Source organism: Nipponia nippon, unplaced genomic scaffold (genome assembly GCF_047370975.1).
Source record: "Nipponia nippon isolate SJK-2023a ecotype South Korea unplaced genomic scaffold, ASM4737097v1 scaffold_17, whole genome shotgun sequence".
Taxonomy (NCBI): Eukaryota; Metazoa; Chordata; class Aves; order Pelecaniformes; family Threskiornithidae; genus Nipponia; species Nipponia nippon.
In genome coordinates this window covers 5,177,535-5,201,558 of record NW_028262333.1, presented here as the reverse complement: position 1 = coordinate 5,201,558, position 24,024 = coordinate 5,177,535, and the positions used below count along the sequence as shown (strand labels likewise).

Sequence of the window (24,024 nt, the reverse complement as noted above, 5' to 3'; positions counted from 1 at the left end):
TGCCTCAAGAACTCCTCTTACTGTGGGTTACTGGAGGCTGAGAGGGTGGCTAAAGGAAGGGTCACCCTATGCGTTCCCTGTTCTCTATTCCTTTTCTAAATATTTATTGCTGCTGAAGGTGGGCATTGATCTAGATGAAGCACTAGCCTGACCTAGTATGTCTGTGTTCATAGGGTCAGGTCTGAACCCCGTCAACACGAGGGAAATATTTAATGTGTAAGCGATTTGAGTTTCAAATGAGGAAATTGTTTATATTGGATAGGTCCCATATCGACTAGGTCTGGCAAACTCAAGGCCACCGAGTCCCATATTTATAAATGTGAACCAACAGCTGCTCAGGTCTCACCTAAGCCCACATCCAGCTGTGATATGTGTGTGTGTTTCTGGCAAGTAGCTTGGAAAACTCCAGGTTCCCTGTGTTAGTGAGTGTTAGTTGTCTGCGTAAAATAACGAAACCCCTTGTTGGGTTCTTGGAAGCTATTATCTAACTTTCTAAACCATGAACAGGGCTAGTGAGCTCATTACTCTGTGATTCAGTTTCCCCAGCTCTCATATGCCTTTAAAGCTCCAGGCTTGGAGGTTGAGAGCAAAATGGACTTATGGAGGACAGTGCAGAGCTAAGGGTGGTTCACAGCTCTGTCCTGGAAGTTATCATTAGCCCTTTCAGGGACAGGATGACCTTAAGAGACAAGGAAAGGGTGTAAAAGCATCCCACCCTGCTTTCTGTTGTCACAAAGCACAGGCACACTGAATATCCCAAAAGGACTGCAGTAGGCAGGTTGTCTAGCAGGACTCCAGAACGGTGCTGACTACGTGTATCTCCTCTGGAAGGTTGTGCATGTAATTTAGGTAAGATCCTTTTAAAAATAATGAAGTTTTCTGATGAGATGCTGCTGAGAGTGACAGGGATGCTGAATATGATTGTGTATTGTGATTGCTAAGGGCGTCCCTAACCTTAGGAGTGTAGACCCTAACAGATCAAAGATGAGAAGGGAGCTATGGCCCAAAAAATCAAGCAATTTTGGTAGTGACAGATGAGAAGACGGAGATAGGAGCTCTTATCTGAATCCCACAGCAGGGCCTGATCAACGAGACTGATCTGCCAATTACAAAGGGAAACTAGGCCTGGAATCATCCTGTTTTCTTGTGCTAGGACAGAAAAAGCAGGAGTCATTAATTCTAGCCCAGCTGTGTTTGGGTAAGACTATTAGCTGTTCTCTGTAGTTCTGCTGTGCTCTTGCGATGCTGTATCCAGCCCGGCTTGAGGCAGCTACGCGGGCTGTCAGAAGGATGGAAAGATGCCATTGCACAACTAAAACCTGGTTCTCCCCCTGCTCTCCTCTTCCCCCTCTCTTCCCACTGCAGGGTTGTCAGTCCTACAGAAAGTGCTGGACACCGCAGCTGAGAAAAACTGGCAGGTGACAGCTGTCAACATCCTCACGACAACAGAAGAGGGCTACCGCATGCTCTTCCAGGAGCTGGAGAAGAAGAAGGAAAGGCTGGTGGTGGTGGACTGTGAATCTGAGCGGTTGAACATCATCCTTAGCAAGGTTGTGTTGGTGCAGGTCTTCTGGGAGAGGTCTTGCATGCAGGATGGGAAGGGTTGTTTCTCCTGGAGAATTTCTCCTCCCCATTCTTGTCTGATCCATGTCTCATTGTAGCTTTCATTGGATGTTGTGTGCGTGTATATTGCAGCAGGCTGCCAAGCTTGCAGGTATTTCACCGTTGTGCTATTGTGGAAACCGTAAAGCCATATAAATACTAGGAGCTCCCGTGTATTCATACTGAGCGAGCCCTGCTGCTCTATGTTCCCTACTTGTTTGACTCCTCTGCTGAGCCCTTTACACCCCCTTACTCCCCAACAAGTTCACTTTGTGCTAATTCTTCCAAGCAGTGTGCACAAGACGTGGCACTTCCTTATTCTGTTGAGTTTTTCTCTGGTTTTCCCACCTCCTGTGAGTTAGGGTGGAGGTATGAATCGGCACTGCCAGACTCCTGGTCCTCCAGCCTCCATGTGCTGCACCAAATTCTCATAACCACTGTCTGCAGGACAGAGATGGAGAAGCTTTATGGTACATCTGTAGTGTCCTTAGGAGCACTGGCTCCATATCAGGCTGGAGCTCAGCATTGTCCCAGGGCATCCAGGCTGAAGCAGGATTGGATGTTTCCAGTTCCTCTCATGCCTTGCAGCAAGAGAGACTGCTTCATTCCCAGCCATCTTCTGGCTGTTTTGTCAGCTCGTGAATGCAAGGCAGATGGGATATGCAACAGAAGACTCAGCAGCTAGGTTGTGTGCCCTGCCTTACCCATCCTCAATCTAGATAGGTCAACCAGTAGTGCAGACCCAAATTTTCCACAGCCTCTTTCCTCCATACCTCCCCAAGTCCTGAATATGGACTTCTGTGGACAGAAGACCAATGCAAGCCCATAAACAGGCCGCAGTCCACACTTGTGTCCCCACTTCAACTCCAGCTTTAATATCTTTCCTCCTCACTCCTAAAGCCAAGGCTTTCCCCACAGCTGGGACTCCTGTCCCATGTGGCTTAGAAAGGACCCTGCAGTGCCACGCAGCCAATGCACTGTGACTCCTGCTATTGTACTTCTCATAACCAGCTCACTCTTACCTCGTGCTTCACACGTCACTTTGTCTAAGCTACCTGTCATCTCCTGTCTCACACTTCAGCTGCTCACTGTCTGGGGCAAGGACTGCCATTTCACCAGCTGCACGGCTCAGTAATGAGCACAATCCATCCTTGTTGGATGTCTCTGGGTGCTACTCCATTATATATAATAATGAAGCACACAGCCGGTTTTAACCTCACAGTAAAGATCATGCTTATGAAGGAGAGACCAGATTATTCTGGAGGATAAAGTCTTCTCTCTGACCATAGAGTAGCTGCAGTTGAATGAAATTTTTGACAGGACCTAAGCAGTGAATTTGCCTTTTCTGCAAGCTTTCCTATAGGGTATATCAGATTTCTAGGGTTAATGACATTTTTTTAAGCCTGGTTTGTCTAACAGAAAGTTAAGTTCTGTAGTCAAATATTATCTAGTTTTCCTAATATGAACAGGAAAATAAGTCTTTCTTTCAAACTTCTTCACATAACTGGAGCAAGAGTTAAACTTAGATATAAGTAAAGCTGTTTGCAAGAACACTGAAAAAACCCCAGATCTTGTGATTATATTTGTTTTGCAATGCTGTAAAAAACATCCATTAAAGACAGAGCAATTCCAACAGACATCTGTGCCTAGGACGTAACACTCCTGTTAGGGACAGGGCTGTAGATAACTTTTTTCAGACCTGTGTAGTCCATTTTTATCCTCATTTGACTTCTTGTTCTGAGTCCACGGGGATTTCTGAGAGCAGAGGTAGTTATCCCAGCGTAAGCAGGGGATGCCGAGTCTTTCCCAACATGCAGATGACCAGAGGGAGTCAAAGAGAGTGTTCCGCTCATTATCATGTGAAATTCAGCTGGGACTTAAACTCGGGCTGGCGGCCAGTCTCTCAGCTCACCGCACCAGCAGCCTCTGCGTGGATGTCACTGCTCTGTTTTCCCTGTCTCTTTGAATGTCTAAGGTGTTCAAAGAGCTGCCTCAGCCTCTCAGGGACATTTTAAGGCATTTATCTTCTTCCCTGACAAGCCTGTCTCTGTCTTTCTGTGGATTTGCTCTCCCTGGTGAACAGAAGAGCCGGGGCTGGCAGTTTAGCATCAGTCCCTCACACGTACACACTGGTGCTTGCACACATTTTTAATTTCTTCTTCCCAACCCCGTACACATAACACAAATAACCACCCCTGACTCCAGCAAGGCAATCCTCGTGTTCTGGAGACCGTAGCTGTAGAGGAACCAGTGCTCAATGTGTTAATGATACGTGAGGAAATGACCTAATTTCTTTCTTGGAGATTTCTTTGTGTCATGTCTCAAGGGCATGATTTATCTTTGCCGAGGTAACTGTCATTTATGAGCCAGGCCTTGGTTCAGGGCAGGATATCCGCAGGGCCGCGCTGTGTAGCCTTAATAGGATAAGTAAGCGGTGGGTTGTATTCCATCAAAGCCCTGTATTGTTTCTTCCTTGTCTCTCATTAAAATGAATAACTGGAATTTCTCCTTTGCCACTGTTTCACTCTGAGAGGATTTCTCTCTAATAGATGTCAAACTGGCCCATTAAGAAGTGGGTAATGAAACCTAGGTGGCCCAAGTGAGCTATCAGCATGCAGCCCAGCACAGCCTCTCACCACGTTCAGGCTAAGTGATAAATGCTATTATAACCTCAGCTTGCTACCGCCATCCGGACACATTAGGACTGAGCAAGCATTCTAAAATAAATTAAGATCGCAAATAACTGTGTAAAACACAGGAAGCGAGCCTCATAATTCAGGTGGATGGGCTGCAAGATTAACAGCTCAGGGAAAGCTGGATGGCAGGCCTCTCCGGTTCATCGACTCTGACACCTAATAAAATAACAAAGGGAGAGTTTGGTCAGAAGGAGCCAATGCTGTTGTTGATGCTGAAGAAATGGAGAATTGGATCGTAATTCTTAGACATTCCAGTGCCCTGGAGATGCTCCTTCCTTTCACAAGGTCTGGGACTTACTGCAAAGGTCAGTCTCAGTTGATGAATAGAAGGGGACAACTTGGGTCTGGTTTTGCTTCTCAGATCTGGCTATGGAAGATCCTCAGAAAACTACCCATAATAAGAGTATATATGTTTATGGCCTTAGGTGTACAGACAGTTTTTCTGAGGGCTCCAGACTGCTCAGCAGAAGCCATACTGAGGGATCCTGTGGGGAGAACCCCAGGGCAGTGAAGCTGGTGGAGCTGACATCAGTTGTGTAAGAAACTGCTACTAAATGAAGCCTGCATTGCAGTTAATTGCCACCCCCACATTAATGCTAGGAACCAGATGAGTTTTAATGTGCATACAAGAGCACTTCATCAGAGAAAGGCTAAGGCAGATGAACCAGTTGCACAGAGCAAGCGCCAGCTCATTTATAATCCATTTGGAAATCCCTAAATGGCTGCTCATGATAATCTGGGAGTGCTGTCCCATGGGAAGTATCAGTCTGTGTGTGCCCTCGTCTGATGCTTCTCAAACACCTGGTACCAGCCTGATATCAGAGAGAAGTCCTGGGTAGACTGATCTCTGGTCGAATGCAACACAACAGTCATTACCATTCTGGCTGTGAGGATGTTTCTGGACTCACTACTGTTCGTGCAGATTTTGCCTGAACATTGGCAATTCAGGCAGTAATTCAGAATCAATTCATACAACAACAGAAATAAGAGATAGTGTTGCCAGCAAAGAAACCTAATGGAAACAGCACAATTCCCTCAGAAACTGGCAATTCTTGTGTTTCTACAGGTTCTGAGGGTATGCTGGTTTGGGCCTTTTTTTCACTGTCTTCTTTCTGTGTGTGGATATGCTCAAATGCAGATGGTATATGGCTCTAGTCACCTGGTAAGAATTTAACAGTGCTGCTGGAAATCAGTGGAGAGGAATTCAGGTGGAAATCCAGAGTCAGCAAGAATAATGTGATGTTTAGCTGTATTCTTTCTGTATTTTTTTAAATCAAGGAAGAAAAAGACAGCTAGGGACCATATGATCAATGACCCTGTCTCCCATAATCACAGGCAACCCTGCAACAATGATGCGTTTCTACCCAGACAAGGGAAACTCTTCCAGCTAACATAGAAACTTTCAAACATTACAGATCCATAAGCAATTTTGTTGATAAAAGAGAATAAAAGCCTAACTCTACAGGCATCAGGGAGAAAGGAGTAAGTGGCAAAGAGCATATACTGGAACACCATGAGTATGAAGATATAAATAATCTCAATGAACATGCAAGGGGAATCCTCTGTTGAGTGACTTGCCCAGGCAGCTTTGTTCTGGAGATGTGGCTTGAAGCTATGCCAAGGAGCACTAAAGGAGAAAAATTGCCCTATAGTCTAAACGTCCTGACATCTCGCCCAGGTAGGTGTCTGCAGCAGGGACTCTAGATGGGAGGGTGTGCAGAATAGCTCTCTAGTCTTGCTCAGTGTTTCAGCTGCATTCACAGGACAAATGAACCCCAGCTCCCTGCTCTGTTCCTCTAATGTCTGAATTACAAATCTTTTTCAGTCTTTTTTTAGAAAAAGCAATGCATTTTTATCCTTGAGTCCATAGGAAACAGGTTGGTTCAGGTAGTTTATTCTCCCTGCCTGTGAAATCTGCCTGGGGATCTTGTCCTGTCTAATTTCAGACTTGCTGCTCAAATATCATGTGTGAAAGCTCTGCCCTTCCTCTAACAAGATTGTGAACTTTTCTTTTGCTGTGTCTTCCTGTCTTCAACCAAACAGATTTTGGAAAAAATGGGGAGGAAAGGTAGATAAATGAAGCTCTGCTTCCTTAGTTGTTCTCTGCTAAGTACCCTTGATTTTCATCTTGCAGATCATCAAGCTTGAAAAAAATGGGAACGGGTACCACTACATTCTGGCAAATTTGGTGAGTTGCCCTCCTTGGCTTTTTTTTAGTATCTCGTATTCTGTAAAGTACTATACTTATAGTTACTGAGCTGGAAGTATTTTTTCTAATCCACCTTTTGGGCAGAAAAAATACCGAAGTCATTTACTGTGTTCTCCTTATGGAGTTTTTTGTCTTGAGCCAGCAAGATTATTTCCAGGGTATCTCCAAGGTTGCTGGATTTTTTTTTTTCCTCCAGATTCAATCTGCATCTTTTCAAAGCCAGTTAAGCCAATTGTCAATTAATGCTTGTTGTGACAATGATATTTTTTTTTGCATGTCTTGGGCACTTGGGGTCCTGGTATTGCCCTCCCAGCTTGTATCAGTCAGGCCACCAAGAAGTTGTTGACTGTTGGTAAGGAAGGTGTGGAAGGACTCTGACCTTCCAGTAAAAATAAAACATGTACCTATTCTGCAAGTTGGTGCTAAATCAAATCCGACTGTCATGGCTCTAAGGAATGAATTGGATTTAAAGATTTCTTTAAGGAAAGGATTCTCCCTTTAATGCAGGGAGGTGCTGCCTGAGGACAGAGCTGTGCTGGGCGGCAGCAGGGCCATCCTTCTGGAGCAATATGCTGTCCTCTCCTAGGAGGCTGGAGAATTTCTCTGCCTAGGGAGGTTTGGGAAGAGGTAAGAGAGAGGAATAGCCTCAATCCATAGGGCAGCTGGAGGTTTTCCGCAGCACAGCTCCTACCCCCTCCTCCCCAGACGTGTCCATCCATCCGGGGCAATGCACAGCAGAGGATGGGCTGTTGTTGGCAGCCCAGGGCTGAAGCTGCTCCCCCCAGGACCCGCTGTGTCCGTGCAGGGTCTGGAGCCGTTCTTCCCTCGTGCAGCTGCGTCTGCTAGGCAGCACGTCAGGCCTGGGGTAATTAAACTTTAAACTACCAATTAGTCAAGCAGTTGCTGCCGTTCTCCTTCTCTCAGTCCCAAGATAACTCTGTAATTTACAAGACAAAAATGGCCACATAATTACCCCACGATGCCCCGATACTGACCCTGCACTTCTGCGCTGGGTGCCTACCATGTAATTACAAAGTTAAAAATGTTACATTGTGCAGGGGGAGACATGCAAACTGTAGAGCAGCCAATAACTTCAGTTGCTAATTTTTACAAAATTATTATTTATTGTAACCCAGGTCCCGATCCTCAGATGTTTATGAAAGTCCCTTCATTAAAGTTAAGCAGGGAAGCTATCTGGCGTAGCTGGACTGTGTGTGTCTGTGAGCTTTTATGTATACCTATGAGGAAGGCTAAATAAGAATGCTATCACTTCTTCTCCCTGCATGGTTTTATAAGGATAAATACATTACAGGCATGAGGTGTTGGACTTATGAAGGACATTTCCCTCTGTCTTACGATACCAGTCTCCCACCTTCAGCCTGAGAAAGCACACTTTTCCCATCTTTAATTTGCTTTCTTAGCCTTTGCACAAATGCTGAGAGGACAAAGCTGGCTGGGAGAGGCTGCATACTCAGCCAACATGGATTATGAATAATTAACCCAGAGCAAAAGGCTTTTCATTTCGCCAGCCCCTCTGCAGGGAGATTCTGCCCCCCAGGCGTGGCTCAGAGGGGGCTGCTTTGGGTCCCCAGGACCCACAGGGGCTGATGGGACTACCAGAAACCACTGTTATTAGCTATGTTTTTCAAGCAGCTTTGATTTGGGAGGAGAAGAAGAGTGAAAGGAATTCAAGCTCTTTCCTTTGGTCTTTCCTGCTCCTTAAAACCCAGCATTGCAGGAGAGTCAAACTTCAGAGACAAGGATATTAAAAGAAAGAAGGGGATAATCAGACCACATGGGAAAACTATTTTAAAAAAAATTACTAACACTCCTGAAGGTTAAGAAGGCTCTTTCCATGGCAGAACAAGCTTTGTGGTTCTGCAATGCACATGGGCAGGTTCAGGCACCAGAGGCCAAATCATTTTCTGTGATGTGCTGCACCCACACGAGAGCTGCTCGCTGATCAGTTCTGCAAGGAGAATGGCAAAAAGGCCATGAAGATCCCATGTTCCTGAGACCATTATTACAGTGAGGAAGGACAGCAAGCCTCCCTCTGCGGGGAAGGCCAGGGATGTGATAAGGGATTGGCAGAACGTGGGAAGTCGGCGTCTGCCAGGGTTAAACCATAGTGTGGATGCTCTGATCCAAGAGATCACAGTAGGTTTTACTCTCTTCTAAGGACATCTCATTGCTGGATTAGAGCCTTCAGAGGATGTAACATGCTATAATTTATTCCCACTGACTCATACACATAGTGGATAGACCTTAAACACCCCACATTTTCCCCTGTAGACAAGTCCTAAGATGACAAGGTGTGTATTGCCCACACACGCACATGTACCCTCATGTGCACACCCGCACGCCTAGATTTTGTGGAAGTGGCTCATTCTGGAGTACTGGGTCATAAGAGAATAAATTAAGAACTAAAAACTGCAAGTGCCTGAACATTTCCAAATGAGTTATTTTTGTCCCCTGTGCTGACTGATGGAGTCCTGATTTTAGGACTCTCATCCTATATGAAGATAAGGCTCCCAGCCCTGGCTGGGACAGGCTTTGCCTTGTACAAGTCAAGTGAGCCCTCAGCTGGTTCCTAGCCACCAAGTTACCTGCACTAACTGGAGAAAGAGGATGAATTTTCAGTACCTGCCTTTTGCAACATTGCCTAACCTTCTTGTGCCCTTTCCCATGGGGAAACAATTATGGAAATGACACATTGGAAGCAAATGTTGGGAAACATTTATAGATAACCCCACTGAAATTCTTATTTTTGGCTATATACTTGTTCAGAGCTATACTCAGCCAAAAAAAAACAAGCAGCAGCACACTACTGCCCAGTTACAGCAGCTCCAAACTCAGGTTACATCAGGAACGCAAAGCAAGGGAGTTTGCAAGGCAATGCACAGGCTGAATAAGGCCTGCAAAAATCATCCATTTTGAACACGGAGGAATTCTGTGTCTGGTCACAGACAATTCCTGAACAAAGAGGAATGGGCTTGCATTAATCACCGCTTGTTTGCCCAGCGGTTGCTGTCAGGTGAGCTGTAGTAAAGCACCAAGCAGAATTTGACAAGTAGCAGCAAATGAAAGCTAGTATTTCCTAGCAGGAACAGCTTTCTTTTTCAGCGAAATTGCTGTTGCCAAGGTGAGACAATAATATTTCTGTGTTCACAAACAAAATGAAACCGTTCTGCACCGTAGGCCATGGGCAAACATCCTTCTCTGAATCTGCTATGCCTGTTAAAGACACAACCTGTCTTGTCTGCTTAGCCCTGTCTGTCCCACGAAGGTCTGTCTCCAATGTCACTGCCAGGGGAAGGGTTCGTGTGAGCATCCCTGCCTCTCCTTGAGGCAAATTTGGCACTGCCTATGGCTTTTGCAAACTCATGAAAACCTGAAACTCAACCGGTACCCATTAGAGTTACCCCAATTATCTTTTACCAGCTGCCAGCTTGGATATTTGTCAGGTGTACCAGCACTTGGGGCGTTGCAATCGTACCTCTCCCTCCCTCTTTCCCTTCCTCCTTCTCTCTCTCCCTCTCTCTCTCTCTGTATCTCTATTTTTCTTTTTGAAGCTCAAAGAAGTTTGGCAACTTTAAGAAGTGTTTGTTTTTGTGAGTCTTATTTTTCTAAGCTTTGTTCTCAGCCTTTGAGAGCATCAGTCTAGCAACCACAAAGAAAAAAAATGCAGTCAATACTATCAGAGGAGCAAGCTTAGAAACTTCTGGGATTCCTTTCTTTTGATGTTACAGACTTTTTCCCCATAACCTTGGCTCATGTATCTGTCCTACACCAGGGATGTAGGCTGACTACTGTCAGCAGTGGGAGAACATCAGCTCTCCTGGGCAGAGGAAAATCTTTGTCTTAAAATAAGTGACATTCGTGTGACCTGTATTTAAAAGAAAAGTATGAAGGACAGCTGCCACATACAGTGTTTTAGCCTTTTTTTTTCTTTCCTGGTGCATTAGTCCAGGTTGTTCTTTTAGCAAATGCTCTTGTTTGAAGTTGAATAGATAAGTGTATGAGATTGCTGATGCTAGGGTAGCAGGGAAGAGTAAAGATAAAACCAGCGTTGATTAACAGAAGTAAGCATTTTTTTCTGTGCCATTTTATATCAGCATGTGTCAGTGCTGAGTTAGACCACGGACAGAGTTTCACTTTGCAAGCAGTTGTGTTGGCTTTGGAGGTTACCAGCACAGCAGCTTTGCCAGCAGAGTGGCTTGTGCAGGAGTCAGGCAAAAGCTACAGGTTTGATTCAGTTCACCTGTGGTTTAAATGGGCCTCTCTGATTTTTCCCCACAAAAATGGAAGGGAGAACTTCTGCAGCACCAGGGCCGAGATATTGTGACCTGAGGCCAACCAGTTGGGGCAGACAACGAAGAAGGGATACCCTCCTAAATTGACTCTTGAAAAGGACATCCGCATACCTGGGGAGCAAAGTTCTCCCAGCACAGGCAGAGATCAGTTCCCCTAAAGCGATGCAGCATTTGTAGATCCTGCAGCAAGTGCTGTGGCCATGTGAGGAGGGTCTGCTGTGCCCGGGCTGGGTATGAGCCTCGTGCAAGGAGCTGTACCTGCCACGGCACAAGTGTGATGCATGGCACTGGCTGTGTGTCGATGACTCCACTGCCTGCACCGAGACCCTGACTCAGCTTGCCTGGAGCTAAAATGTTGCATTTCTGTCTCCCATCAGCTTGAAAACTGCTATGTTTATTTTAATCACCCTCAGTTCTTAACACTGTCTCCTGCCCCCCGAAGTATTGCTGACTGAAGGTACAAACAAGGTCAGCAATACTTAGGTTTGCATCACTAGCTGATTGGAAACTCTGCTTTGTGGGAGTTTCCAAAAGGACATGTACAGCATCAGCTTCTTGTCCTGGTAAGATCTCAAGATGCCTGGTCTTGCAAAAATTGTATTCTTATGTTGGAAAGGGACATCCTAAGTTATTTTTAGGTTTCTAAAATTAAGGCAGTTAGACCTTTCCTCTTTCTGAGAGGTTGGTGCAGATAGACTCATGAGAAAACTTGGTTTTCCAGGCAGAGGAAGAAAATATAATGTAACAGTGAAATTTCTGAGGTCTGCATTTCACTTCCAAACAGCTTTTCTGTCCTGATTCAAAGATTATCAAGCAGAAGAAACCCTTATAACATTATCTCATCTGAATTACTGATAGTAAAAGACACAGCAGTCCCCTGAACTAATTTTTGCTTGAATTAGAGCATCTCATGTAAAAGAAAATAATCTGGTTTTGATACAAAAATTGTCCATACGGGAGCATATGAACTGCAACCTTGGCAGGATTTTTGCAGTGGCTAATGAGGGCTCAAAAGCATGAGTGACTTACTGCGGCTTAAAAAGAATCACTGAACATCAAGTGAGTAACTGACAGATTATATTACAGCCGTTGGAAGGAAAAATGTGTTTGTTTAAATCTCAGCAGGTTTCTTCAGCCATTTGCAGCCTCCTAATCCATTACCCCAGCTCAACTGGCAAGGGGTGACATGTAAATCCGTAGTATTTTCCTCATGGTGACTTCATCAGGGCTTTTTTCTAGTCAAAACTTGCCTCACTTCAGCTTCCTCCATCAGATTTATGCTTGTGTTTGCTAGACCAAATATTCCATTACTGACGTTTTGGTCCTTGTAAACTATGATCAGGTCATCCCTTAATCATATCTTTGATTGAAGTCCTTGCATCTGTCACTACACAGCATGTTTCCCAAACCTTTAAATCAGTTTCTCATCTGAAAGCTCTCTAAAGCACAAACATCCACCTAGGGCATCTGTCCCTCTGCCTGGACTGAGCTTTCCAACAAGATGTGTATGATCATTTATAACCAGCATGTGCTGCAGCAGTAGGATAGGGCTGATGTGAATAATATCACAAAGAAAATCTTATGCCTGTAGAGCTGTATCAAAAAAAAGTTACTGGTCATCTCCAGCCCAATGTTCTTGAAGTCTAGATCCTCACCTGACTTCATTTGCTTTGCATCGGTAGACCAGGACAAAACAGACTCATCAAACTGCAGGATTGTGACCATGTCTGAAAGTGGCCCCTCTTCCCATCTTTCTTTTCCCTTTCTTCTTCGCTTACTTCTATGTTACACTGAGGACTCGCATGTTTTGCTGCTACAATGAGATTTGACGTATTAATAATTCTGCAGAAGAGAAGAAGACCTCTCCTGTTGGAAGGCATGCTGGAATGAGACTTGAGCAGATGGGCTCTTTTTTGACATACCCTCCTTATTAATACAAAGTGATGGGAGTGAGGAATGATGCTTCACTGGAGAAGTCAAGCTTGAAGATAATTTGGTATATTAGGGATGCTCCGTCTGGAAACACTCGACTTCTTGCTCCCTGCAGAAAGACACCAGCGTACCTTGGAATGACAGGAGCCACTTTGCATTCGCTCAGCTGACCTACAGCCATTCAGAAGCAATTGTTTTGCTTTGCAAAATTTCTTATAATCATGAAGTCTGCTAGCAGGAAGCAGTCTGGCATTGCAAGCCATACACAGGTACATCTAAAGAGAACCGGGCCAGTTTCCCGATGGTGCCACAGGTTTCTGTGGCACGCACTCAAGCTCAGGGTGAATTGCTTAAATGCTTTTTGCTTAAAAAAAGAATATTTCAGTGCACAACCCATTAAAAAAAAAAAAAAAAAAAAAAGAAGAAAAAATAGACTCCAGCCTCTTCATGCCAGGCAGAAAGGGACTGAAAAACCTAACAACCATTCTTGGGGTGAGGGGACTGTGTTAGGTTCAACCAACAAGCATTCTCCAGGCAGTTCAAGAGAAAGGGGCATTTTCCATCTCCTCATTCAGAGATGAGCTTTGTTGGTTTCAGGGGGAGATCTGGAGGGCTCAGAAGATGCAGAGAGAGGAGAGAAAACAGTGTTTCTCAGAAATGTGGTAGTCTTCAAGGAGACTCTTTAATGTCCTTTCTCTCAGGAAAAACCAAGACAGAGCAAAGGCACAGAGATTTTAAGCTGTTCTGCGGCTGGGCTGTGAGTAGTTTTATGAGACGATCAGCTGCAGCGTGCCCAGAGCTCAGCCCTCACTGCCTGTTACCGTAGCTTCAAAGGCACGATTATACTGCAGGAGGCACCCTGCAGGGAAAGTGCCAGCAATTAATACCAATTTAGTGAAATACAGAGAAAATTTGAAGGCGTGGGGCAGTGGCCGGCTGCCTGTCGATGTCCGGGTACGGAGGGGAGGCTGCTCTTGCCTGCGGCGTTCCTGCAGGCTGGGACAATGTCCCAGAAGGAGCAATGCTGCCCAGTGTCATCACCATGGGGAGAGGAGGCAGAGGTTTAGGATGGTGAGGCAGTGAAATATGAGGGTGAAAGGAGACATGCAGGGAACTAAGTGGTGCTGGCAGATTTGAGGAGGGTCATGCATGAAGGAACGGGGCTTTCCCTACACCGTCTGACAGCCATCTGCACTGCCCACTCAATGTCTTGGCTCCTCGTGGTGTTCAGGGTATAAATAAAGAGCTGGCTCATTTCTGGGGGACTTTCTTTTCAAGGCAGATCCTTCGTGGACCAGTTAATCAAGATGGATTCATGAGGCTCATTTCAAGTCATCAGTCTTTCTGCATTATGCATTTCCTTTGATGACTGAGCCCACAAGCAGTGGAGATGAATATAAATATGTGACTTGCTGACACCTGTCCCAGCAACCAAGGCAGCAAACAGGACAGTAAAACAACCTTTGGCTGAAAAATGCTTTCAGTTTAAGAACAGCATAAAAAACAGATGCAGCAAGGAAAACAAAATGAGGAAAAAACCCTTCCCAGTACTGTTCTGTTTTCTATTTGAAGGCATGAAGGTCTGTAACAGCTGCCCATATTATTTACTAGCAGCAGCACTTCTGCATGTAATCACTTTGCAAGGTTCATTAATGCAGAGAGAACAGTCCATGGTACGGGCTAAAGAGCAAGTTTCCTCCTTTGAACTGAGCCTGGCTGTTGCTTGAACTGTGCGTTGCAGATGCTGTGAGTCAGAGCAGGCGTGGAGGAGGGAGGCTGTCTCAGCCCATCAGCGCGGATGGGTACAAATTTTTGTGGTTTATTGTCAGCCTGCTAATTCAATGGCATTCGGAGAAAGCCAGGCATTTTCCAGGCATACACAAGGCAGGAGGCTGTATTCTCTGGTTTATTGAGATGATTTTGCAAAGTGAATTTGAATCAAAGGGACAGCTAATCCTGCTGAGCCGGCTGATGCAGTGTCCCTTCCAGCTTGGTTTTGATGGTTCCCAGAGAGAACTGCGCCTGCAGAAGTGTTTTCTCCCCTGGAGTACCTACGTCCTGGGCACTGACCCTATCTGGGGCCCTGGGGAGCTCCGTGTTGCCTCTGGGTCCTGCTATGCCTGCTTTGCCAGGGGTGCTGGCACAGCGCCTGGGCTGGAGCATGAGTTCCTGTGTTCCTCCTCTTCCTCCCCGGGGGACTGGCAGTTCTGCGTAGGGAGGTGAAGCCAGATACCTGCATGTCCAGCAGATAAGGCCCAAATGGTTCAGGTCTAAATAGCCTGAAGAAAGTCACATACCACCAAATTCCAGGGGCTCAGCTCATTTCCCTGAACAGCCCACTGTGCTCCAGATGTGGCTGCAAAGCAAGCTTTTTTCCAGTATTCATTGGCAAATTTTTGAAAGGGTTTCAAAACTGTTCGACCACTCCACAGGACCACAGAGCTCCCATGGAGTATATCGTTCCAGCACTGTTCCCTTCTTGCTGTACCTGATTGGATGGCAAAGGGAAGCATTTCTGCGCTGGTTCTTTCCTAAACTGGTTGATACTAAACATATTGCTGCAGAAGCATGTCTGCTGCCCCTCAGTAGTGGGTTGCAGTGTTTCCTTAGTCATTTATAAATATTTATTTTCTGTTTTCCAAATATGGCCAATTGAAAACAAAATAAAAGGTCCCTTTTCTGCAACATGTGGCTATAGTTTAGTACAAGGTGACAGATGATCGATGACTTCTTTTCTTGCAAATATTGTAATTCTCCTGTTCTCCTGTTTCTTACAAGCACTGACTGATATGCCAGAAAGACAGATAAGCATATTTAATTCCCGTGCCACTTTGTCAATAGAAGCATTTTCAAGAGATAGTTTGCGTAACATTCGATATATTCTTGTTTATATGTTAGCCAGCAAGAATTCACCTCCTCTGGGAATTATTTTCTAAAATATCTGACCTCTGGTATTCCCAGTTTATTGGCTGTCATGTCACCCTGACCTGCTCTGAGCAGCTTGTGGTGATGCAGTGATTAAAATGCCTTTGTAATTAGGACCATTTCAATACTGAACTTGTACTAGGGCATGTGGAGGAGGGATAACAGGTGAAAACAGTTATTTCAGCAGTTGATAAATGCCAAAACACAAAGACATATTCAAGGTTAATGATGTCCTCTATGGTCCCAACCCCCTTAAACAGTTGGAAAACTCCACACTTGTTAAAGAACCTGAATTGTCTCAAAAATCAGTGGGGAAAAATTAGTACAATCTTCAGGAAGAAATAATTCCTTTTGTCTATTCAGATTATTTTAAGATTGTATATAAGATGAATCCCAATGAATATTGTTGAATACTTGCTTCAGTTTTGGAATGGTTTGGGGAAAACAGTGGAAGTGTTTTCAACCCCTTCTGTCTCGTCACTGGTGTCATAATCTTTTTTTGACTTTTCCTATTTAAATCTGCTTGTTGAGGGGGCTAAAGACACTGGACATCTTAGTCACACTCTGTTGTGAACTTGGACTTTTCTTCGTGCCTTTGTAGGCCTTCCAAGGAGAAGCTGGTGGCACAAACTTCAAGTTGCTATGTGGTAGTTTCTTTTGACAGATCTTTTTCCCCTGAGTACCTCCCAGGAGCAAAATGTCAGTGTAATTTGGTCCTAGCCATGAATAACCAGTTGGCAACCTGTGAGGTCCCTGTTACTGAACCTTAGGAGCTCTGTGTGTCAAAAAGCACTTGGTCTGAAATGCATTAAGATGTCAGGGACAATTATCCTGCTGCATTTCCTATTCATTAATCACAGCTCTGGCTTTCTGAAACCCCTACGCTAGCAATTACAAACAAGATTGATGTGGGTTTAACCAGCATTCTGAGGAATACGTACACACAAAATACCACTTTTTCTTTAAACCTAAATCAATGCACTTTGAAGCAAAACAAATCATCTATTTAGAGCATCTGTACACCTGTATCCAATCCTAGCCTTCTAAGCGGATGCCAAATTGCTTACAAAAAGCCAGAAGAAAAAGTGTGGAAGTCTTTAAAGACATTTTTGAATGACTTATGACTCCCTCAGTCTGACGCTGATGTCAGAGGGCAATTTAGTCTTTTCCTTGCAACCTGTCTGTTCCCAAAACAGGTTTCCATCTAACAGCTTGATCCTGACCTTGGAAGTTAATAAGCTAATTTGCTCCCCCAGCCTATGCACACAGAGCACTATTTTGGGAACCTGACTGGTGTCTCATGGGAATAATGTGACTTGGCTTTTTTAACTTACACCATCATCATATGTTTGTGACCAAGCAGGGGAGAGAAACTCAGTGGTAGGCTGAGAAGGTGCCTGCAGAGAACATGCACCAGAAGCATGTGGTGGAGGGCAGAGGGAAGGCAGAGCTCGAACAAGCTCTTCTATAGCTAAAGTGACTACATTGTGCATAGTCCCCTCGTTCCTTTTCTCTCATGCGTTAAGGTTGCTAATGGTACTAGGGAAAATAACAGACTGCATCTCTTGTGCTTGTATTCCAAAAGAAAAAGCACCAGACTTCAGCCTGTCCCACACACAACAGCCCAAGCAGGAGGGCAAAGTCTCTGTTCAAGCACCTGCTCTGTGCAAGGAGGCACAGCAAACAGTTTTGTGTAACAGCAGTGCTGACAAGAGAGGATCAAAGCTGTGAGACCAAAAAATGACCTCTTCTCCATATTGCTTGCAGTGTATCTCTAATTAATTTTTGCCTGTGACTCAACGGGAGTGACTAATTCTACAATGCCATCCCAATACACATGTATTTGTGCACTTGTGTTCATCACATGCAGTGGGCAAGAGTTAGGGAAGAAAAATAAAGAAATGAAAGAAATGTATTTCATTAGTTATCTGAAGTCCAGAAAAGTACCGTTTTTCTCCCAAATTAGTAAATCCTATAACCTGTCTTTTCTAACAGGCAGGCTCCTTTGGCAGGCTGACTGATCACTTACTTCTTTATGTCCTGGAAGTTCATTGTTCAAGATTTGTTCTTCCCTACAAATTGTGACTTGAAAAGAAGTAGCCTCTCTATTGGTGACTGAGTGCATAAAAGTTAGAGCTGGGTGAATAATTCTTTCTAATACATTTTGAGAACTTTGTTATTTTCATCCAAGTGTTATTCGGGATATATTTTTCCATTATTCTGCTAGCTTTCTTGCAAATGAGATGTTATTAATATGACTATTTGTCTCTCTGGATGGAAACTGCAGTATATGTCCAGCTCGGAGTCTGTGAGAAAGGCAAGTCCACTGTGTAGTTGGTGAAGTGGTGCCTTTCTTGAATTGGACCTTACCTTGCAGGGGGAAGAGATTTTTCCTAAGCTAGCTGCCATATGCATAGATAGGCAGGTTTCCTCTTATCCACCCAGAGACGTGTTCCTCTAACGAGCTTCTCCTGTTTCTCTCCTGTACTAGGGATTCATGGATATTGACCTGACCAAATTCAAGGAGAGCGGAGCCAATGTAACTGGCTTCCAGTTGGTGAATTACACGGATGCTGTTCCCGCCAGGATCATGCAGCAGTGGAGGAATAATGATGCCAGAGAGCATCCTCGTGTGGACTGGAAGAGGCCAAAGGCAAGTGGTAGAAAAAAAATCATCTAGTTTAGGATCCATTTGGCTCAGTTCAAGTTACGCTCACCTCTTTGTGATTAGACAGAGTTCTTTAATCTCACTCTGAAAACCTGTCACTTAATATAATTATGAACATTATCTGGTCCAGGAGCCTCAACGTTGTCTAAATTTTACTAGGTAGTAGCTGCTGTCTGCTAAGAAATACACTAGTTAGCGTATTCGCTCAGTCTCCCAGTTTTTACCCTCCTCAAAGCTAAGGATTAAACATCTCATAATGTTCCATATATAAAAAAGAAAAAGCGTCATTAGCTCCTTAACCTTTGACTTATTTACTACATATCCAGTGATAACAAAGTCTTTCCAGATGTTCTTTCTGAGTATTTCAAATCAGTGTGTACAACAGAGGGGAAATATATTTTAATTCCTAACACAGTCAGAAGACTCTGAAGCTGTCAAGGGGCGGGCGGAGAGGAGAGGTGTTTTTTTTTCTGTCTGACATTTGAAATCAAATACACTTGTGACAAACACTCAGCAAGAGAAATGTCAACTTTGGAAGTATTAGTTTAAGAAAGTTGCAAACAAATAAGTCAGTAGATGATAATAGGAAAAGGAATTAACTCTAATGGTTACCATTCACGCCAAGAGTTTTACACCGGTTTCTGTACAAGTTTCTGCTTGAATAAACTCATCTTTTGCAGAATTTTTGCACATCGAAGTAGAGTTTTCTGGTCTCCATCTGTGACCAGGAAGATTCACTTGTTGCTTGATTTTGCATATCTCACATTTACACTGTATAATGTATTCCTTAAAAGTTCAGGTCAATGATTCTACTGAAACACAAAGACTTGGGTAACAGGTGAATGGCTTTTAAGGCTGGGTCCTCTTCAGGAAGTGCAATCCGAATCTGCATCAGGAGCTTCTCCTTCACTCTCCCATCCTCTGGGAGAGAAGGCACCAACTCTCACAGGTCAGCAGGACAGTAGTGATTACAGGGAGCAAGAGGCTGTTAAACTTCATAGATGGAAGGATGAGAACAGGACAAATCATCTGAAAAGTTGCTGTGAAGTGAACCAGTGTAGCATGCCCAAAGTCAGCTCACCCTAACGGGTAATGTACAACTCCTCTTCTCTTTCTAGTACACATCAGCCCTAACGTACGACGGTGTCCGGGTGATGGCCGAGGCATTTCAGAACCTGCGGAGGCAGCGGATCGACATTTCCCGTCGTGGCAATGCCGGGGACTGCCTTGCCAACCCGGCTGTGCCCTGGGGACAAGGCATCGACATCCAGAGAGCACTGCAGCAGGTTTGAAACCCAAACAATGTGTGCACTGCAAGGACAGCTGAACGTAGCCTGTGGGTGGGGGAAAAGGGGCGATTAGCAGCAGAAACGCTCAAACAAATCACTTGGGATGAGGAACTGATCCTTCCAGATTAGAGCTAGGTCTCCTAAAGAGTTCAGGTGTACATCCAGCAAACTGCTTTTCCTGGTACCATCCAAGGTGTCCTTGCCTTCTCTAATTTCTGTTGAAGTTCTGGGATATTATCCCATAAAATCATGGGTCCCTATTTTTATCTTCCCTTCCCCAAGAGAAAGACCTGCACAGACCATATTTTTTGCAGATGCTTCGACTCTCTGTGAACTCAGCTTCAGTTCCAGACTGCTAATGAAGCTTGAAACTATGTGAATTTTGCCTTATGTGTTGGCTGTCGTAAAATGTTCTCAAAGCCCAGATTACAGTTTGTTTCATACTGTGAGGATTCGTAAAAATCTTAATAACATCCATTTAGATAGTTTATTCCTTAAATCTGATAATTTTGCTTTTTCATTCTGCATAAAATTTTAGATTTTTGAATAAACAAAAATACCATATGAAACTTATGGCGAGAGAGAAAAATAATACACTCATAAAAAACTTAGAAAGGTGGAACATTTCAAAATTTCATTAAATTTCAAGACTGACATTAATTTCTAGCATTTTTCTTTTTTTCAGGCAAAAATAGATGGATTCCTTGCAAATACTGCTAGTTCAGTGTTATCCAACTATAACTTGCCCCATCTTCTTTCCTTAACTGTGATGAAGGCAAGAACAAAATTAATTTGGTTAATGCAAATTTCTCCAAGTATTTTGGTTTGGTTTGGTTTGGTTTGGTTTTGGCTTACTGCTAAACAACAATTCATTTAAAACCAAATCTTGCATCTGATTTGATTTTCTTGCTTGGATTCAATTTGTTCCCAGGCCTGTCATTGACTTTCTGTATGACCTTGGGCAAATCACTGTCATAGCTTCTCCAAACCCTTATAATAAAATTAGTCTCCTTGATGCATTAGGGAGATTTGTTACCTAATAAACATGAAATACTTGGAAGTCTTCTGATGAGCAATGGGTTCTCAAGCATTTTCCTTTATTGAATTTATGAGAATAGGATATCAAAATTAGATGTCTAGAAAATACAGTTTTGTGTCTGTGTTGGAAAATCTCTGAAATTTCCTAATCTCTTCATCAAAACAATTGCAAAACTCTTAATTTTTCAACTGTAATAATTTTGGGCAAAAAAACATGAAGAGCTATTTGCAAAAGTTATTTCTTTACCATTGAAAAATTATAATTTTCAAAAGGTTTGACCAGTTCCGTTGTGATGGTCAAAATAAAAGGCTTGAAACATGCAGTGGAAGAAGTCTCCTAGGGAAATTTTAACTATGAATTTAATAATCATCCGGCATTTACTATTGTGGCAAGAAAGAGGCAGAGGGAAATAGAAGAACTTATGATTAGATTGAAGGTTTGAGTTATCCTTTCTGTAAAGACTCACAATTAGGGCAATTCTTACAGCTATTCACAGTGTGCTTTCTCTTCACCTCCCATTTGCTAATGCCTAAAATTTTATAAGCTGTTTAAAAGCAAAAAGTTTCTCTACTTATTTCTACTCAAATGTCTGGAATAAACTCCCAAATTGCCTTATTTCTGTTTAGTGTAGGAAGGAGTCATGGATGGCAGGAGTAAAGCTGAAAAGCAATTTGAAACATTCTGCAATTTTTCAAAAACAGAAATCTAACACATTTCAGCAAAATGTATACTTTTATTAGAGAGAATTACTTTATTCCCAGGAAAAAAGCTCACAAAATACTGCTTTAAGCCAATATACTGAGGTTTCAGTTGTACTTTGAAAAGATTATGATAATCTTTGTCAGATGTTTTTGTTAACGTTATGTGGTTACCACATCTAGTAAGCAGTTAGCTAGTTTCTAACTGCTGACTAACCCTGTAAACCAGCAGGCCACAATAGCATCCTTCTCCTCCAGCTTTCCCAGCAAAGAACCACATGCCCATCTCTTAGACACAAATGCATTTAAATGCTTCATGTCTCCAGCTGAGTTTACTGGTGCTTAGCACTGTTGAAATCAGTCCTCACTATATTTTGTAGTGATTCAGGGGGTCTCAGAAGATGGTAAGTGATGGAAAAGTTGGCTGTAGCCTCCAGCACCCATGGAAGAGATCCCTTTTGTTGTTTCAGTGCCACACGGATACCACAGAATTTAGATTTCATGAATTCAGATAGAAAAAACTGGTGCTGTACACCTGTCTTTTAGTTCATATAAAGCTACAAGCATGAGCACCTGTGACCTGAGCTTCAGAGTTGATCAGGACCTGAAAAGAAAACCAAAGGGGCCATGAAAAAAACAGGCACGGGAGTGCTTAAGACAATGGTGCTTTTCTAGTGCATCTATCTTTTATGGGTGTGTTGTGTTTTGTGAGAAAGGAAAAGCATGTTTCTCCAAATGTCACCAGGAATACCTCTCGACTTGAAGGAGCTTCAGAAAATACTAGCAGATGTTTGTTTTCATGACAAACCTTTGAGATAATAGCTGGAAAACAAACACAGTTTAAGCAGATTAGCCACAGATTTCCTCTGTAATGATATATCCTCATTTCTTTACCATGGGTCTTTATTCTGAGGATCTCGGAGTACTTAAAAAGGCAGCTGAATACCTGTTTCCCATTTTTTAAGACTTCAGTTGCAGGGACAACAGACTTTTCTAAAGCAAGTGGAAAGGCTGAAACCAAAATTCCCAATCCGGTGGCATGAGTACTTCTCCGCATGGCCTCTATGGAGACCCAAACTTGCACTCATTTTCCTATGTTCCTGGTCCTCGCTGCCCAATTCCCACACACTGTATGTGACTCCAGTTGGAAGCCCTTTTCCACACCAGGCTGGGCACTTTTGCAACAAGTATTCAAAAAACGTGTGGATGTGGTGCTTAGGGACATGGTTTAGAGGTGGACCAGGCAGTTAGGTTAACGGTTGGACTTGATGATCTCAGAGGTCCTTTCCAATCTTAATGATTCTATGATTCTAAGTCAAATGGCCACGCTGAGAGGAGAAGTTCAGGAAGTGGGATGTGATACCTGAGTAATGTTCTTCAGCTCGGCAGTGTTATCAGCAGAGATTTATGATTCAAAGTTTCCTATGCAAATGTCATTTACAATACTAAATCGTCAGGTTTTATTAGGCTGGTACAGAGGCAATTAAATTTGTTTGCTAACTGATAGACTCCTCTCTACCGAAAGCCAACAGTTGAGAGCCATGGTTTCATATTTCCTCCAAATACAGTTCCTGATTTGAACTGACAAATTCTTTACCAAATCCTGAGTCCAGGTCAGATTTAGAAAATACAAAAAACCACAAAACCCAAGGAGTTCAGAACTGATTTAGCTCACTGTCACATCCCAAGAGGTGATGGGCTCACACATACGATCTAGCTCTTATGCATTATTGAGCTCCGTAATATACCACTAAGTTTTAAAAGGAAGGGTTTTTAAAAGAAAGGGTAAGTTTAAGAGAATGGCTGTGCACATGGCCAGGCACTCTGTAGAGAGTGAACCTAAGTGAAAGCCCAGTGTCTGATAGATGTCCTGTCTCCCCTGCATGGATCTGAGAGACATGACTGCACTCTCCATCCTTCTTCCCCTCGCCTCTTACTGCTGCTGAATCACCACTGAGTGAGATGCTGACCAATTTGCTCTCCTCATTGATATTTATGTCTTTAAGGTCCGTTTTGAAGGATTGTCTGGCAACGTTCAGTTTAACGAGAAGGGACGGAGGACCAACTACACCCTCCATGTGATTGAGATGAAACATGATGGGATCAGAAAGGTAAAGTACAGAGCAATCTGAGATCCTGTGTCAGGCACCAGCCTGGTGTTCGAGTTACGGTGTGGTTAGGTCTCAATAGATGTTTCTGTTCATGAGAGCTTGCATGTGGAGTTGCCATGAGTGCATTCCCAGCTCTCTGCATGAGCAAAGCAAAGCAATAGGGAGAACTCATGGTATATTACTAAAAAAATACAACATATGGAAGGTGTTATCAAGAGCAACAAGGGCATCTCAGCTGTAGGGCAGGGATTTCCAGGATAGTAAAATCTTGGCCCACTCAGTCTTGCTATTGGCAGGGCACATTGGCTCAGGCCCAGCTACACGACTGCCTGTTTTTGCTCTCCCACTTTTCTTTTCCAAGGATGAGCCAAGGCAGAACCAGGCAGAAGCTGTCTGCCCTAACCAGTGTAGGTGAACCCTTTATGTTGACCTAATTCTGCTCTCCTTGAAGTGACAAGAGCTTTAACACTAACCATGTCCTGATAGCTACGCAGATATCTGTGCTGTTCTGGAGTCTTGATCCCTTTCTATATCCCAGGCAC

The 24,024-nt window shown here is 43.7% G+C and overlaps 1 protein-coding gene across 3 annotated transcripts in view; it reads left to right on the top strand.

The window, feature by feature from the left end:
- Window positions 1-24,024, top strand: part of GRIA1 (glutamate ionotropic receptor AMPA type subunit 1) — a 135,217-nt gene that overhangs the window by 63,429 nt on the left and 47,764 nt on the right. For all 3 annotated transcript variants that reach the window (XM_009466831.2, XM_009466830.2, XM_087753565.1), the window contains exons 4-8: window positions 1,366-1,550; window positions 6,433-6,486; window positions 18,169-18,330; window positions 19,464-19,631; window positions 23,378-23,482. In XM_009466831.2, the coding sequence (XP_009465106.1) occupies window positions 1,366-1,550; window positions 6,433-6,486; window positions 18,169-18,330; window positions 19,464-19,631; window positions 23,378-23,482 (674 nt within the window). The remainder of the gene's footprint in view (window positions 1-1,365; window positions 1,551-6,432; window positions 6,487-18,168; window positions 18,331-19,463; window positions 19,632-23,377; window positions 23,483-24,024) is intronic.